This window comes from Salmo trutta, chromosome 14 (genome assembly GCF_901001165.1).
Source record: "Salmo trutta chromosome 14, fSalTru1.1, whole genome shotgun sequence".
In the NCBI taxonomy this organism is placed as follows: domain Eukaryota; kingdom Metazoa; phylum Chordata; class Actinopteri; order Salmoniformes; family Salmonidae; genus Salmo; species Salmo trutta.
Window position 1 is genome coordinate 74759184 of NC_042970.1, and position 17843 is coordinate 74777026.

Sequence of the window (17843 nt, forward strand, 5' to 3'; positions counted from 1 at the left end):
CTAACCCTCACTCTGAATCAACACTGGAACTGTCAAATATTCCTATTTTCTAAACTGCAATTTAGTCTATATTTTGATGATCTTTTTGTCATTGATCTGAATGGTGTGGGTTTGAATTTGCTCTTGAAGCAAGCATTTTGTTGTTTATTCGTTTTTTATCCTAGATATAAAAAATATATATACTTTAGATGCCAACTAAATGCCAACTTCCTGTATTATATTGTAAATATTCCACATTTGGGTAGATATGTATACTGTTTCAGCCCAATATCCAGAACATCAAAGCAAACGTAATAGAGCAACAATTGTTCATTGTCCTTCCATGTCCAATTACTGTATCAAAAATGCAATTTGAAAGAAAGAGATGCTGTAAATGTTTGCAAATGTGTCCCATTGTATGTATGCATTGTTTTCTCATGCATTAATGTATTAAACTGCCACTTTCCCATTTAAGGTGAATTTCCAAGTCTTGCATATATGTTTTTATTGAGTAACCATAAAAAATAATATGTGATGATGAAAAAAAAATATTTTGATAAATACCGATTATTGAAAACGTGAATTTCATGAAATCTCTATAGGCCTTTTGCTCCTATGCAGGGGCGTAGTCTACATACTGTTTCATACATGTTGTTTACTTGAGCCGCTGCATTTTGAATTAAAGGGAGGCGAGCCTCATCTCCGTGTGGTTATTGGAAGAAGCTCGTGTCACGTGACCGGGAACGTCAACGATTCAATGGCAGCCTACTGTTTTGTAAATTAACACAAGGGACAGCTGCATAAAATACTGTTTTAAACGACAGAATCGCATTTCTAAGGTAAATGTACAATTCAACGTTATCTTATTAAACTGACATGGTGTTAACAAACTTTCTAGCTGGGGTTCAGTTGCCCGATGCAAGAAAGCAATGAATGGAGAATATCGTGTGGTTGTAATGTGGAAGACGCTCGCGTGCTACATGCTACTCACGTAGCCCCATTAGTGTTGTCTAGCTAGCAAGATAGGCAAAGCCCACGAATGTTTTTGGTAGAAAATATATGTCTAATGTGTTAACTACTACAGCTATGAACAACGTGTGACTCGTACTCTAATGAAATATATACAACATTGGCTAAGAAATTCGTATTATTTTGCTCAAAGTAACTTTTCCATTGAATATCCCCCACAACAGACTGATGAATTGCCACACCTACCCCAACTGCGACAAAATAACTGCATTGAATTGATTAACACAATTATGTCAGTTGGAATCATTCAATTAGTAAATGAATTAGCTAACCACTTTCCCCCCCACTTGTTGCCAGCGAACTTCCTAAATAATTGTTCTGAAATGGTAAACAGCATCGCATGTAGGTTTCAGCCAATCCGTGAGTTCGGCCGTGCCTTTGTTGAGGCGATTGGATGACGCCCATACTGGCATCGATGAATAAAAACTACCCCATCAATAATATGGGATGATTTTATTCCTTTAACGGCCTGAAATGAAACCACTGATATTATCCATTATACACCTTACAGTATGTCAAATCTTTCAAAGTCATGATCTCACAAAATGGCTTTTTGTAGATGGGTTTCTTAGACCTTGATGCGTGATCAAAAGTATGCTGTATAAAGGCAGCATTCAGGCCTACGGGTAATTGAATAGTTTGCAGTTGCAGCAAAGATAATAATCATAATCTGTTAATATTTAACCCTGAGTTTGTCTGAGTCAGCAAGGTTAAAGATCCATGTGCAGGCTAAGACTTTGAGCCCCACATTAACAGGCTATTTGTCAGATATCTCATAGACGGCTGAAGACAACATGGGCTCAGGTAATCGCATTATTAATATTTTGAGTAATAATAATGAATAACATGTCTGTTTAGTTTGTTCGGTATGTTAAATGATGCGTTTGTGTTATTATTCTTGATCATTTTGTTGGAGGTCGATTCTAGTTTAGGCTATACATGGCCCACTTCTGACACCAAGGTAACGAAACAGGCAGGGATTGCGGTGCAAACCCTCAACCTTCTGGCCCGTAGCCGCACGGAATTCAACTGTGCCACAAAAGCGTGCCACAAAAGCATGCTCCAATGGTAGAGTCAATCTAAACCACGGTCGCTGCAGTTGTATTACACTGCTGTGTGTAATCTAGCTCTGAGGGAGCATCTTTAGCCATGTTGTGCTTCTGTTACTCTATCGTGGTTTAAACCCCTGTATCTGGGGAGGTAAAACTGACTGAGACAGATGAACTAACCTACTCGACAGGGGAGGCAGGAGCATGCTGGAACTGTGGATCCCTCCGGAGTCCCATTCTTGGGCTGCCTGTTCAGTTCGTCTGTTATGGCTTTACCGCCTGTGTATCTCTCCCTAGACGCTGCCATGTCTCCCAAGATCACGGTGGAGCTGCTGCGGCAGCTACGGCATGCCATGAGGAACACCAAGTACATCGCTGAGCCCATCCAGGCCTACATTGTCCCCTCTGGAGACGCACACCAGGTACTGAACACACACACACACACCAGGTCACGCACACACACACACACGGTCGCACGCACGCAAGAACACAAACACACACACACACACAGAATTACTAATTAGAAATAATGAACAATAGTGAGTATAAGTCTGCCTGACCTCTAGTAATGGACAATGTGACTTTCTAGCAGGGTCCTCTCCATCTCCACATCTTTCACTCTACTCTTTCTTTCTCTCTCTCTAATCCTCATCCCTCCCTTTCTCTCTCTCTCTCTCTCTCTCTCTCTCTCTCTCTCTCTGGTCGTGATGTGAAGAGGGGAATAATTAAGATGTTATAATAACTGCTAGGGGACCACTTATACCTGATTACTGCTGGATCTGATCTGATCTCTCTCTCTCTCTCTCTCTCTCTCTCTCTCTCTCTCTCTCTCTCGTTACAGAGTGAATACATCGCACCATGTGACTGCAGACGTGAATTCATCTGTGGCTTCAATGGCTCCGCAGGTATTGTGTGTGTGTGTGTGTGTGTGTGTGTGTGTGTCAGGATCTAGTTCCCTTGTTATAAAGGAGGTTGATATGGCGAGAACACCAGTGAATACACCAAGACAAACTTATCACAGCCTTTGGTTATGTCAGACCAGATGAAATCAACACTTCATACAATACCAGCAAAGTTGTATTGTCATCTCCCATAAATGCACACCTTGATTATAACAGTGAACTTTTACGCCCTAAGAAGAACAGGACATCGGTAAACAATATAGACAGACATTTGCTTGTATTGAATTGGGGTCAGAGTTTGGACACGTTGATAATAAAATGAAATCAGGCCATAGAAACAGGACAGTTCTGTAGCCTTGCTTGACAACCTTTGAACAGTAGCATAGTGACAACTAAAGACATAACTAAGAATCAGATATTGAGACAACGTGTCTCCAGGCACGGCCATAGTGACAGAGAACAGATATGCAGCCTTGATTGATTGATGACATGTCTCCAGGTACGGCCATAGTGACAGAGAACAGATATGCAGCCTTGATTGATTGATGACATGTCTCCAGGCACGGCCATAGTGACAGAGAACAGATATGCAGCCTTGATTGATTGATGACATGTCTCCAGGTACGGCCATAGTGACAGAGAACAGATATGCAGCCTTGATTGATTGATGACATGTCTCCAGGTACGGCCATAGTGACAGAGAACAGATATGCAGCCTTGATTGATTGATGACATGTCTCCAGGCACGGCCATAGTGACAGAGAAGCATGCGGCCATGTGGACAGACGGACGGTACTTCCTCCAGGCCAGCCAGCAGATGGACAACAACTGGACCCTCATGAAGATGGGTAAACAACAACAACACTCTTAGTTCTTGAATGGATAAGTGAAGACCCCTAGTTGAAGCTAGTATAAGTGGAAGTTGGTTTCTTCTGCATCTAAAGTTAAAACTTTAAAGCAAATGCACTTAACCCCTTTAGTATAGATTGGCCGATGCTTCTCTTGATAAGACATACTACACATGGGACAGTCTACCTTGTTGTGAGATGTGTCAGTATTTTCTGGCTCATTGCGGGTGTTTCCTGTCACCAGGTCTGAAGGAGACACTTAGCCAGGAGGACTGGCTGATCAGTGTGCTGCCTGAGAACTCGACAGTAGGAGTGGACCCCTGGATCATTGCTACTGGTCTGTAGAGTTCTACATCTCTTACGCCATACACAATAACACAGTAATAATGGTGTAGTACATGTTGTGTACTATACTTCCAGTGCTAAGCATCTACCATTTTGGTGCTGACTATGGTTACGTGACCTGTCTGTTGTTCCATCCAGACCAGTGGAAGAACATGTCTAAGGCCCTGGCCGGTGCAGGCCACTCCCTGGTGGCTGTTCAGGACAACCTGATAGATGCCATCTGGATGGACCGTCCAACCAGACCCTCCACTAAGCTCCTCACCCTGGGCCTGGGGTTCACGGGTCGGTAGTACTGCTTGGAGCAATTATTGACCTATTCAACATTCTAGAGGTGTTATGTATCCTATCTTGTGATTGGTTGAAAGGTAGTAGCTGTACATGCATGTACAATGTTTTTGATACAGAAAGGATTTTGTTCAACAGTGACCATGACATCTTCCTCATCAATGGTTCACAGTTAATCCAGGTCCTCCTCTGTTCCAGGTCTGACCTGGCAGGACAAGATGACCGCTCTGAGATCCAAGATGGCCGAGAGGAAGATCTCTTGGTTCGTTGCCACGGCGCTGGATGAGATTGCATGTATGATTCCCTTTATACTGATATAGTTACTATAACACAGCATAGAGACATTTTTCCTATATAATTCACCCTAAACAGTCGTTGGAATTACCATATAAAATATCACCAACTCACTAACCCTGGTCATGTCCAGTTACAGGGTGCACAGGCTTTTGTTCCAACCCAGCACTAGCACACTTGATTCAACACATTTTTTTATTTTTTATTTAACCTTTATTTAACTAGGCAAGTCAGTTAAGAGCACATTCTTATTTACAATGACAGCCTAATCAAATGTCTTGATGGAAGAGTAGGTGATGGGTTGAATCAGGTGTGTTAGTGCTGGGCTGGAACAAAAGTCTGCCCAACCAGTAGACCTACAGGACGAGGGTTGATGCACTTTATTGAATGACCTCACCAAACAGTGACAGCAGGCACAGCCAATCGCATCGACTCCACGGTTACGTTGCATAACCCTGTGAGGTAGACACGACACCCCCTGATCACGATCCAAGAACCCTGAGGCTGTACGGGTGTCCCTGTAGATGCCTGTCTGAGCACCTTGTTAGCTGGCCCTAACGAGCCTATAGAGCTCTCAGAGCTGATTGGCTGGCCAGAGTGTTTGTGTTAATTAGGGAGGACAATGTTGATGTTGATTGCAGTCGTCCAGTCACTTTTAGACTAGTGTGTCTAAATGAGGGGGTTTGTCTGGGCTTCTTCCCTAGAAGGTGAGGAGGGTAACCTCATCATCATAATAATAATAATAATAATAATAATAATACAATTATTAATAATAATAATACAATTATTAATAATAATGATTAGGATCATATTAATAATAATGATTAGGATCTTATTAATAATAATGATTATGATAATAATAATAACACAGTGTTAGCTAATTTATTTTGAGCAGCAAGACACATTTTTAAACAGCTGTTTACAAGATTCAAACTGCTGTACATAAAAATCTAAATCAAATTTGATTTGTTATGTGCCGAATACAACAGGTGTAGACCTTACAATGAAATGCTTACATACATTACTGCATTTGTTGAAGGAGAACAGGAAAAATCGTATCCACCAAACAGGTGTAAAGTAGTAGTGTGTTTTAACTGTGTTACTCTTCTCAGGGCTGTTCAACCTCCGTGGCTCTGACATCGAGTACAACCCTGTTTTCTTTGCGTACGCCATCGTTGGAATGAACACAATCAGGTAAAAGATCCTAAAAGCACCTAAATTAATCTAAAATAAAAACTTTCTTTCCCGACTGTCCTTTCTCTGACACAGTATAGAATGCACAGCATACTTTGATCTCCCATGGGAAGTAGGACATGAATCTGACCTCTGACCCCACCTAGGCTCTTTGTGGACATCAAGCGTCTGGCCGTGCCGATGGTGAGGGAGCACCTTCAGCTGGACACGCCCTCTAAGGCGGAGCTTAGCATCCAGACCGCCCCCTACGAGTCTGTGTTCACGGAGCTGCAGGCCGTGTGTGCCTCCCTGGTGCCCAAGGAGAAGGTGTGGATCAGTGACAAAGCCAGCTGCGCCCTCACGCAGGTCATCCCCAAGGTGAGAGAGTGCGACTGTGTAATGTCTCACACAAAATGGCTGTAGTGGGTGCTCATGCAGGTGAGAGAGTACAACTGTGTAGTCAGGCACAAAATGACCACTGTGCATAGCTGTATCACATGAGTGGGATGGGGATGAGTTACCCCCAAACAATGTAAAGTACGTTTGTTAATAAACTCAGCAAAAATAGAAACGTCCTCACTGTCAACTGCGTTTATTTTCAGCAAACTTAACGTGTAAATATTTGTGTGAAATATAAGATTCAACAACTGAGACATAAACTGAACAAGTTCCACAGACCATGTGACTAACAGAAATGGAATAATGTGTCCATGAACAAAGGGGGGTCAAAATCAAAAGTAACAGTCAGTATCTGGTGTGGCCACCAGCTGCATTAAATACTGCAGTGCATCTCCTCATGGACTGCACCAGATTTTCCAGTTCTTGCTGTGAGATGTTACCCTTCTCTTCCACCAAGGCACCTGCAAGTTCCCGGACATTTCTGCGGGGAACGGCCCTAGCCCTCACCCTCCAATCCAACAGGTCCCAGACGTGCTCAATAGGCTTGAGATCCAGGCTCTTTGCTGGCCATGGCAGAACACTGACATTCCTGTCTTTTAGGAAATCACGCACAGAACGAGCAGTATGGCTGGTGGCATTGTCATGCTGGAGGGTCAGGTCAGGATGAGCCTGCAGGAAAGGTACCACATGACGGAGGAGGATGTCTTCCCTGTAACGCACAGCGTTGAGATTGCCTGCAATGACAACAAGCTCAGTCCGATGATGCTGTGACACACCGCCCCAGACCATGACGGACCCTCCACCTCCAAATCGATCCCGCTCCAGAGTATAGGCCTCGGTGTAACGCTCATTCCTTCGACGATAAACACGAATCCGACCATCACCCCTGGTGAGACAAAACCGCGACTCGTCAGTGAAGAGCACTTTTTGCCAGTCCTGTCTGGTCCAGCGATGGTAGGTTTGTGCCCATAGGTGATGTTGTTGCCGGTGGTGTCTGGTGAGGACCTGCCTTACAACAGGCCTACAAGCCCTCAGTCCAGCCTCTCTCAGCCTCTCTCAGCCTATTGCGGACAGTCTGAGCACTGATGGAGGGATTGTGTGTTCCTGGTGTAACTCAGGCAGTTGTTGTTGCCGCCATCCTGTACCTGTCCCGCAGGTGTGATGTTCGGATGTACCGATCCTGTGCAGGTGTTGTTACACAATCAGCTGTCCGTCCTGTCTCCCTGTAGTGCTATCTTAGGCGTCTCACAGTACGGACATTGCAATTTATTGCCCTGGCCACATCTGCAGTCCTCATGCCTCCTTGCAGCATGCCTAAGACACGTTCATGCAGATGAGCAGGGACCCTGGGCATCTTTCTTTTGGTGTTTTTCAGAGTCCGTAGAAAGGCTTTTTAGTGTCCTAAGTTTTCATAACTGTGACCTTAATTGCCTACCATCTGTAAGCTGTTAGTGTCTTAACGACCGTTCCACAGGTTCAGGTTCATTAATTGTTTATGGTTCATTGAACAAGCATGGGAAACAGTGTTTAAACCCTTTACAATGAAGATCTGTGAAGTTATTTGGATTTTTACGAATTATCTTTGAAAGACAGGGTCCTGAAAAAGGGATGTTTCTTTTTTTTGCTGAGTTTACATGTAGGCCTATTTAGTAAAATGATATGTGTAGCATCAGGTACCAACTAATTCATTGCTTTGTTTTTCTGTTTTGTCCACAGGCCCACCGGACTCTTATCCCCTACACTCCTCTCTGCCTCGCCAAAGCTGTCAAGAACGCCACCGAGATTCAAGGGATGAAAATGGCCCATGTAAGTTACCTTTGACATTTTGACCCTTACAATTATTTAATTGGATTTTAGACATCATGAAATCACCATAATTGTATCATCAACCAGCCATTGATCATGTTTGACTTCTTCTCCTCAACCACAGATCAAGGATGCTGTCGCTCTTTGTGAGCTCTTCGCTTGGTTGGAAAAAGAGGTACATTTATATGTACTTTTAAAATGTAATTTCCAGTAGTTTTGTAGCTGAAAGTAGTATTACAGTTTTATGATTGCAGACGTTTTGGCTGTGAGTGTTGTAATGACTACGTGTCATGTACTGTGTGGTTGTTGTTTTATAGATTCCAAAAGGCACAGTGACTGAGATATCCGCAGCAGATAAGGCCGAGGAGTTACGCAGGTGGGGTTCTACTTTTCACTTCAACCATAAAATAACAAAGCTATGCAATAACAACATCTCTGATGTTTGCTCTCCAACTTCACTTATTATCCTGGATCTTTAGATTGAGATTTTCTAGGTTCCGTGCAGTCGCTACGCTGTGAAAAATCATTTCTGATGCACAAGGCAGTAGGACAATTGCATACACCTCTCTCATCTCTTTCTCAAAACACATTGGAGGAGAAGGTCAGAAGGGAGGGATCTCTGGCTTTCTCATCCAATGGGTTTTGAGAAGGACACGAGGAGAGAGTAGAGCGGACACGAGGAGTATATGTAATTGAGATATTCCCAGTGAGTCAGAGGCTTTTGCATGATAGGGATATTTAGTATTTTAACTCCCTCTATTGAAACAATTAGGAACTGTATGTACCTACTTCAACTTTGCGATACGTGCCTAAGAACAGCCCACAGCCGTGGTATATTGGCCATATACCACACCCCCTCAGTCCTTATTGCTTAAATACACATAAATAAATATTCATGTATTTTATGTGGTTTCAGCCAGCAGAAAGACTTTGTCGGACTCAGCTTCCCATCCATTTCCAGTGTTGGACCAAACGGAGCAATCATTCATTACAGGTACCTTTGTTTATTGTATAACTTTATTAGACTGTAATTAATGTAGAGTTGTCTATAATCATGTTTTTGATAAGTTATTTTGTATTTATGTACTCATTTTTGTTGTCCAATAGACCCCTCCCTGAAACCAACAGAACTCTCTCTCTAAACGAAATCTACCTCCTTGACTCTGGAGCCCAGTATATGTAAGCAATAATCCTACATGTAATAATGCTACACATAATCCCACATGTAATAATGCTGCACATAATCCTACATGTAATAATGCTGCACATAATCCTACATGTAATAATGCTGCACATAATCCCACATGTAATAATGCTGCACATAATCCTACATGTAATAATGCTGCACATAATCCTACATGTAATAATGCTGCACATAATCCCACATGTAATAATGCTGCACATAATCCTACATGTAATAATGCTGCACATAATCCTACATGTAATAATGCTGCACATAATCCCACATGTAATAATGCTGCACATAATCCTACATGTAATAATGCTACACATAATCCTACATGTAATACATAATAATGTGACACATAAGAAAAGAACATTACAAATAAAACATATAGTTATAATAAATTCTGGTTCTGGTGTTTTCTAGTGATGGAACAACAGACGTCACCCGCACCATGCACTTTGGATCCCCCTCTGCTTATGAGAAGGTAACAGTTATCCATATGGCCTCTCCTCTCATGACCTGCTACAGCATATGACAGAGAGAAAGTCCCAGTGGTATGTTCAGTGACCTATAGATTTTCTCTCTATATCTCAGGAAACCTTCACCTACGTACTGAAGGGACATATAGCCGTCAGCGCTGCCATTTTCCCCAACGGAACCAAAGGTGAGACCTTGTTGTTTGTGGAGGACTCAATGTTGCCAATGTTTGTTTTTAAATGACTAATATGTCAAATGTAAACCTCCACTCCCCCCTCCTCCCCCTCCACCTTTAGGCCACCTGCTGGACTCGTTTGCCCGCCAGGCGCTGTGGGAGTCTGGGCTGGACTACCTCCATGGTACAGGCCACGGGGTGGGATGTTTCCTCAATGTCCACGAGGGACCCTGTGGGATCTCCTACAAGACCTTCGCTGACGAGCCCCTGGAGGCAGGCATGATTGTCAGCGATGGTGGGTACGCTCACACATATATGGATGTACACACACTCACGTACATGCATGCACACACACACAGACATGCAGGCACGCATACACACACACACTTACTAACTATCATGCATGCATGCATGCATACACAAACACACAGACAATTTAACTATTTCTCTCTCTCTGTTTCTTTCGGTCTCTGTCTGTTTCTCTCTCACACACACCTGAACTTGTCTCCTTGCTTTCCTCAGAACCTGGGTACTACGAGGACGGCTTGTTTGGCATTAGAATTGAAAACGTTGTTCTGGTGGTGCCAGCAAAACCCAAGGTAAGAGATTGACTGAATAAGTATAAAATGAAGTGAAGTGTGTATAGAGTGAAGAATGAGTATTTATGTTTATGGAGACACATTGACTGACTACGTGTAAAATGAAGTGTGAAGACCATGTGACCTTTGTGTCTGTGTCCTCAGTACAACTACAGAAACAAGGGCAGTTTGACGTTTGAGCCTCTCACTCTGGTCCCCATCCAAGCCAAGATGGTAAACACAGATATTCTCACCCAGAAAGAGGTCAGTCTTGGTCCCCATTCTTTGGAATTCATATTTTACCAAACACACTGTTTCTTTAGGAGCTATCATTCATGTATTTCTACTAAAATAAAGCACACATTTATTTCAACTAAAATAGAGCACCCATTTATTTCTACTAAAATAGAGCACTCATTTAGTTCTACTAAAATAAAGCACCCATTTAGTTCTACTAAAATAAAGCACTCATTTATTTATACTAAAATAAAGCACTCATTTATTTATACTAAAATAAAGTAGTCATTTATTTCTAATTTAAAAAAAGTCAGCATTATACAGCTCTATAATGTAAACATGGCACTTGAAACTTGGGTAGAAAAACTGTATTGTTTGGTTGAATGAAGTGACACGTAGTAGAGCAGAAATAAAACAATTTTTCAGTTTCAAATCAGCTTTGCCATAGGAGAGAAAGATAATGTATGAGGAGGTCTTCAGGAAATATCCACAGGTGCTCTTTGAAACCGGGGAAATCGATTAGTAATAGTTCTGCCATTTTGTATGTTATCACTCTGTGTGTGTGACACTCTCTCTTCTCTTCCTGCAGCGTGATTGGGTGAACGAGTACCACAGGCAGTGCCGAGAGACGATTGGAGCAGAGCTGGAGAGGCAGGGCCGCAAGGAGGCCCTGGATTGGCTGATCAGGGAAACCCAGCCAATCGCCTGAAGGCTATTCTGTGACTGACTCTTATTTAATCCAATTGTATTGCCCAGGAGTACAATTGATTGCTCATCTCAGCAGTGATGATAACCTTTTCTTTTGATATTTTCTCTGAGAAGCTACTATCTATCGTTCTGGTCTCTGTGTATTTCACGCTATGCTTCTTTTCTAAAGCACACCCCATCCATGTCTGAACTGTTTTATGGCAATTCAATAAATATCCAAGTGTGGAAAAAAGGATCTTTCACAACTTCCAAATAACTTCATCAAAGTTCATCCACTTTAGACAATGTTTTTCCCAAAATACAAACTTGAATAGGACAAAAAAATCAAACACCCCTCCCATGAAGTGGAACATGCCACCTTGCTCTAGAGCTGCATGTAAAAGTTGGGCGGGTCCAGGATGATACCACTATTGGGATCATTGGCGTAGTCCTGAAAAGTGAGCTCTTCTTGCTCCTTCAATCCACCAGGGGCGATATTCTGGATAGTGTCCTCTTCCTCCAGCCCTATGGGTAGAGGGTTACTGTAGATGTAGTAGATTCTGGAGTTGTCCTTAGATGCTTCCTGTTTTCTGAAGAATGAGAGAGGGTTTCTGAAACTGGTGGATCTCTTGACAGCTCTGATGTCCACCGGGTTGACTGGTACGTCACGAAGCACAGCACTCTCATACATATGGGCCCTCTTCGACAGCCTGGAGGCGGGAAAAGATATGCTCTTTCAGGGAACTGTGGGACTTTCTATGTGTTTTTTCTTGTCATTTTAAACCAATGCATTAAAATGTCTATTATTCTGTGTGCACACCAACATGGTAAACCAACATGGTAAAAACAGTTGCTGTGAAAGACCATTCAGTTTCCTCATATGTCCATGGAGTGTCACTGTTCTACTGTGTTAAATGTGGAGTTGTACAGTGAGGAAAAGGCTACGCCAGAGGAAGCCGGGCTCAGTGTAATGGCTGGAATGGAATAAATGGAAAGGTATTAAACGCATCAAACATGGAAACGACATGTTTGACTCCGTTCCATGAATTCCATTCCAGCCGTTACATTGAGCTGGCCTCCTATAGCTCCTTCCACCAGCCTCCTCTGGGCTACACGTCTAGGTTTGTCACCAAAACAATCTTCAACAAAGGTTCAATGTAATTTAAGCGTCATATTCAATTACCAAATATTTTGTTTGCTCCAATGTAGCCTAGTGAGTGAAAGTCATTACTAAGATGGCTTTAGCTGAGGATGCCAACATGTCTCAGAGAGGTAATTGTAAGCCAGTGATATAAACATAACCCAAAGACAGATGACCTCCTGTGACCGTGACAGGAGATGCTGTAGAGATTCTTTACTAAGATATATATGAAGTATAGGTAATTATGGGTACTGTAGTACAACAAGCCTTACCTCCTGTGACTGTGACAGGAGATGCAAAGCGAGAGGTTTTACTCCACCCAAAATCTGTCCATGAAAATAATTTATTTACAAAAATAAATTTTTGTATGGAGGTCAACGAGAGAGTGTTGAATTTGTCAATAAAAAAATGTAATTGCTAATTTGCTACGTGAGGCTTATTTGATTGAATAGACGTTTCGTAATGGTTGTTACGAATGCACTGATAAAAGTGGACACGTGGAATTTCTGCAACTTGCCCAAAAACCAACTTTATATCGGAGATGTGCCTTTTGTCATAGAGATAGATAGAAGACTCATCATGGATATAACCTGTTTTAGAAAGGACCTTGCCATTGAGGGCCTCCACCATTTTAAAGTAGTCAACTGAGTGGGGATTCCTATGAGTTAGGAACAATCAATCAATGATGAAGACTTTTAAATAGAGTTAGCCTCAATGGCGCTGCCAATGCTCTCTAACAGATGCTATAATGACACAGATACAAAGATGAGTGCTCTATCTAACTCTATGGCCTGTTTACCGATTATCTGCCCTGTCATTGGCTAGAATGGTCCCACCTGATCTCGCCTCCTCTGGCCTGCCTTCCACATTTGAGGACATATCCAATATCTTGTCAATATAATATACAATCTTTGCTAAGATTCATATGTAGTACAAAGCATTATGGGTATTGTAGTACATCAAGCCTTACCGTCTGCGGTTGTGACAGGATATGCTGCAGAACAGGCCAGTGATGGTGAGAACACACAAGGCTAGAGACATTAGGATGATGTTGAACACCTTGAACTCTGGAAGAAGAAGGAAAGGAACAAGTGACTATGGTGACCATATTCTAAGAAGAGGGGAAAACAAGTGAAGACTAAGGTTCACTTTCATTTCAAGTCAAACACTGAAACTTATTCAAGACACAAAGTCCCACTCAACCAACAACACTCCCAATTCAACTTACAAATGAAGAGGCTAGATTCAACAGTGAGCCTTCTTACAATATGTTTCTAAATACCAAAAAGCAGCCCTTATAGTTGACCTTACCTACCATGTACTGCTGCGTTCATATCCTGGTCGACCGTGGTGAGAGCCGCGGTCCTGTTCATATCAAACGACATCACCGTCACACTACTGTAGTTGTGGGTCCCAATCCCACTCATATTGTTGCCATTGGCATCCACCACATGGACTGATCCCAGGCTTCAAGCTCCACTCACTGATTTAAAAGCCCTCAACACCATGTGACTCCCCCCAACTATTCTTGGCTCTGTTCTGTTGTCGTGGAAACTTGGCGCCCCTCTTTTGGTGCCCCCCAGCCTTTGTTCTGCACCCTTTATAATTCTTGTACCCCTCTTCCCCCCTCCCATCTCTCCATTCACCCCTCGTTTACATATTATTAGTATTCTCTCCATCTCTGAGGGACAGTGAGAGGGAGAGGGAGTATTCTCTCCATCTCCGAGGGACAGTGAGAGAGAGGGGGATAGTGGTGGAGGGTGGATGGGTAACAGTCTGAATACTCATGGCAGGTTCTGAGTGTTGCCCCACTACATTAACAGGGAGCTACAGTACTTTAGGCCTCTTGGGTTGAACACCACCAACTTTTCCCTCAACACTGCCACCCACTTCAGTACAAACAAGATATGTTGTGTTCATGTTCTGACGCTATAATTGGTTTCACAGCTAGTTGAGCTTCGGCTAACGAACCCAATCATAGCAATATGTTGCAATATGGCCTCTATAAGAAAAAGGTCCATCATGTTCAATACATCATGCATCAGCTTCTCTTCATCACATCCTGTCAAACAAGGAACACACTGTCTGTGTCCCAAATGGCCCCTATCCCTAACTAGTGCACTACTTTTGACCAGAGCCCTTGTCAAAAGTAGTGCACTTTATAGGGAATAGGGTCCCATTTGGGGAGCACACACTGTATTGTATTGGAACACATTGCGTAATAGCCTGGCTATCTCCAGTAGCGTTCCAGTGTTAAATGAAGCATGAAGAGTTGGTAGAGGAATACAATGCTCTCTTTGTCTCTGTCTGCTCTCTGTGCATAGCCCATATTGTGAAACCATGGATACAACCTGGATATAGAGGTGATTATTATGATTCTCGGTATTCATTAAAAAAACAAGTCTTTCAACCATGCCATCTCCCATCGATCTATAACCATTTTATTTGGGGTTCGTCACTTTCCAGTAGATGTGTGTCTATAGTTCATAGGTCATCATTGGGCCCTTGTGGATGTATCAAATCTACATAAGGCCTACTGTCCGATGTCCATATCTGTGAATAGGAAAACATCTCAATCCCCCCTGATACTTCTAGAATAATCCCATCATAGTTGTTGATATCGTATATTTTCCATTCTCATCTTCAGTACTGTTTTGGACATTTTTGACAATATCACAGTCCCCGGCCGCTCAATGCAGTGCCAGACATGTATTAATAGATTGTCCCAGTAGAAGTTCAGTAAACATCTTTCCCCTTTTTCCTCTTGTTCTCCTGAGGCTGTCTTCATGGTCATATCATCCCACCAACAAGTTTATTGTGATGAATCTGGCTACGATCCTAGTTAAAGCCATGGAGGGATGGAAGCAATGGTGGAAAAAGTACTACATTGTCATACTTAAGTAAACATACTGTACCTTAATAGAAAATGATTCAAGTAAAAGGTAAAGTCACCAGTAAAATACTACTTGAGTAAAAGTCGAGAAGTATTTGGTTTTAAATATACTTAGGTGAATGGAATGGCTAAAACGTACTTAAGTACCAAAAGTAAAAATGTAAACCATTTCAAATTCCTTATATTAAGCAAACCAGACGGCACAATTTATTTTGGAATTTTTTTATTGAAGGATAGCCAGGGGCACACTCCAACACTCAGACATAATTTACAAACAAAGCATTTGTGTCGAGTGAGTCCGCCAGATAAGAGACAGTAGGGATGACCAGGGATGTTCTCTTGATAAGTGTGTGAATTGGATCATTTTCCTGGGTGTCAGGTAAATGTATGGAGTAAAAAGTATATTATTTTCTTTAGGAATGTAGTGAAGTAAAAGTAAAAGCTGGCAAAAATATAAATAGTAAAGTAAAGTACAGATACCCCAAAAAACTACTGAAGTAGTACTTTAAAGTAGTACTTTAAATGAGGACTTTACACCACTGGATGGAAGGAAGGAGAGAGAGGGAGAAAGGTTGAGAGAAAGAGTTATACAGACAGAAATAGGAGGGAGAAGAGAGGAGAAGGGTAGAGACACAGAGAGAGAGAAAGAATAGGAGAGAGAGAAAGAACCCACTGGACTTGGGGGTGTTGAGGGACAGTTCTCTAGATATAGGGGGGTCTGTTCACCTCATGGGAAATCCGTGCCTTGCTCCTCTCTCCGCAATGAGCCAATGGAACGTGGGAGAAATATTTTCCTTGTGAACTCTCACTGCTGCTTATTTGACTGTCCTGACCGAGACCAGTTGGACAGCAACCAAACTGGCTACTGTAAACCATAGCCCACTAGATAAGTGCAGAGTGTGATTGGTGAATTTGCCTGAAACACAAACAGAATAATGACATATTAAATAAAGGAAATTAAATAATGTGGATGTCAAAACAATAATAATAATTTCCTATATCCTCCTTGGCTGTGATATCTTACTGTAGGACCATTTGGAATTTGAAAGAGGGATAGATTTGACTTTATAATCCACTAGAGGTGAGTGTTGACTTGTGTTTCTGTCCTGAAACTACTGTAGGAGTTAGAAGTTGTTAGAAGTTGTGCCCTAAATGCTGGTCCAGGATTAGATGTTCCTTTTCCACATTATAGTTCTGGATAGAGTTGAGGAACAGGTCATCTTATAGTTCTGGATAGGGTTGAGGAACAGGTCATCTTATAGTTCTGGATAGAGTTGAGGAACAGGTCATCTTATAGTTCTGGATAGGTTTGAGGAACAGGTCATCTTATAGTTCTGGATAGAGTTGAGGAACAGGTCATCTTATAGTTCTGGATAGGGTTGAGGAACAGGTCATCTTATAGTTCTGGATAGGGTTGAGGAACAGGTCATCTTATAGTTCTGGATAGAGTTGAGGAACAGGTCATCTTATAGTTCTGGATAGGGTTGAGGAACAGGTCATCTTATAGTTCTGGATAGGGTTGAGGAACAGGTCATCTTATAGTTCTGGATAGAGTTGAGGAACAGGTCATCTTATAGTTCTGGATAGGGTTGAGGAACAGGTCATCTTATAGTTCTGGATAGGGTTGAGGAACAGGTCACATTATAGTTCTGGATAGGGTTGAGGAACAGGTCATCTTATAGTTCTGGATAGGGTTGAGGAACAGGTCATCTTATAGTTCTGGATAGGGTTGAGGAACAGGTCATCTTATAGTTCTGGATAGAGTTGAGGAACAGGTCATCTTATAGTTCTGGATAGGGTTGAGGAACAGGTCATCTTATAGTTCTGGATAGGATTGAGGAACAGGTCATCTTATAGTTCTGGATAGGGTTGAGGAACAGGTCATCTTATAGTTCTGGATAGGTTTGAGGAACAGGTCATCTTATAGTTCTGGATAGGGTTGAGGAACAGGTCATCTTATAGTTCTGGATAGGGTGGAGGAACAGGTCATCTTATAGTTCTGGATAGAATTGAGGAACAGGTCATCTTATCCTAGATCTGCTGTTAGGGGAACGTTCTTCCTCAAGCCAGTTGTAAAGCACATTATGTCTACATGGAGGACATGCTGCTGAGTTGAGTGACAGTTATAACCTGTATGTGTTACAGTAATAACATGACACACTCTACTGTATATGTTACAGTAATAACACGACACACTCTACTGTATATGTTACAGTAATAACATGACACTCTACTGTATATGTTACAGTAATAACACGACACACTCTACTGTACATGTTACAGTAATAACATGACACTCTACTGTATATGTTACAGTAATAACACGACACACTCTACTGTACATGTTACAGTAATAACAT

General features: G+C 42.1%; 1 protein-coding gene across 2 annotated transcripts; it reads left to right on the forward strand.

Moving 5' to 3' along the window:
* The first annotated feature begins 699 nt into the window (after positions 1-699).
* On the forward strand, positions 700-11703 carry LOC115147387 (xaa-Pro aminopeptidase 1). 2 transcript variants are annotated; one of them, XM_029689618.1, is made up of 20 exons: positions 700-818; positions 2355-2479; positions 2899-2962; positions 3703-3807; positions 4052-4144; positions 4291-4434; positions 4636-4731; positions 5844-5925; positions 6072-6282; positions 8020-8109; positions 8234-8284; positions 8427-8485; positions 9026-9103; positions 9217-9288; positions 9719-9779; positions 9890-9959; positions 10069-10242; positions 10470-10546; positions 10691-10789; positions 11352-11703. In XM_029689618.1, the coding sequence occupies exons 2-20, from the start codon at positions 2363-2365 to the stop codon at positions 11469-11471; spliced, it is 1863 nt and encodes a 620-aa protein (XP_029545478.1). In that variant the 5' UTR covers positions 700-818; positions 2355-2362; the 3' UTR covers positions 11472-11703. The 2 variants fall into 2 exon arrangements, with proteins under 2 accessions (XP_029545478.1, XP_029545477.1); XM_029689617.1 differs by lacking the exon at positions 700-818 and adding an exon at positions 1708-1812.
* Positions 11704-17843: the final 6140 nt, after the last annotated feature.

What these genes read in the sequence shown, in the direction of transcription:
- LOC115147387 (XM_029689617.1), top strand. An exon ending in GGAGCAATCATTCATTACAG is followed by an intron (nt 9,104 to 9,216) that starts GTACCTTTGTTT and finishes GTTGTCCAATAG; the next exon opens with ACCCCTCCCTGAAACCAACA. An exon ending in CCCCCTCTGCTTATGAGAAG is followed by an intron (nt 9,780 to 9,889) that starts GTAACAGTTATC and finishes TCTATATCTCAG; the next exon opens with GAAACCTTCACCTACGTACT.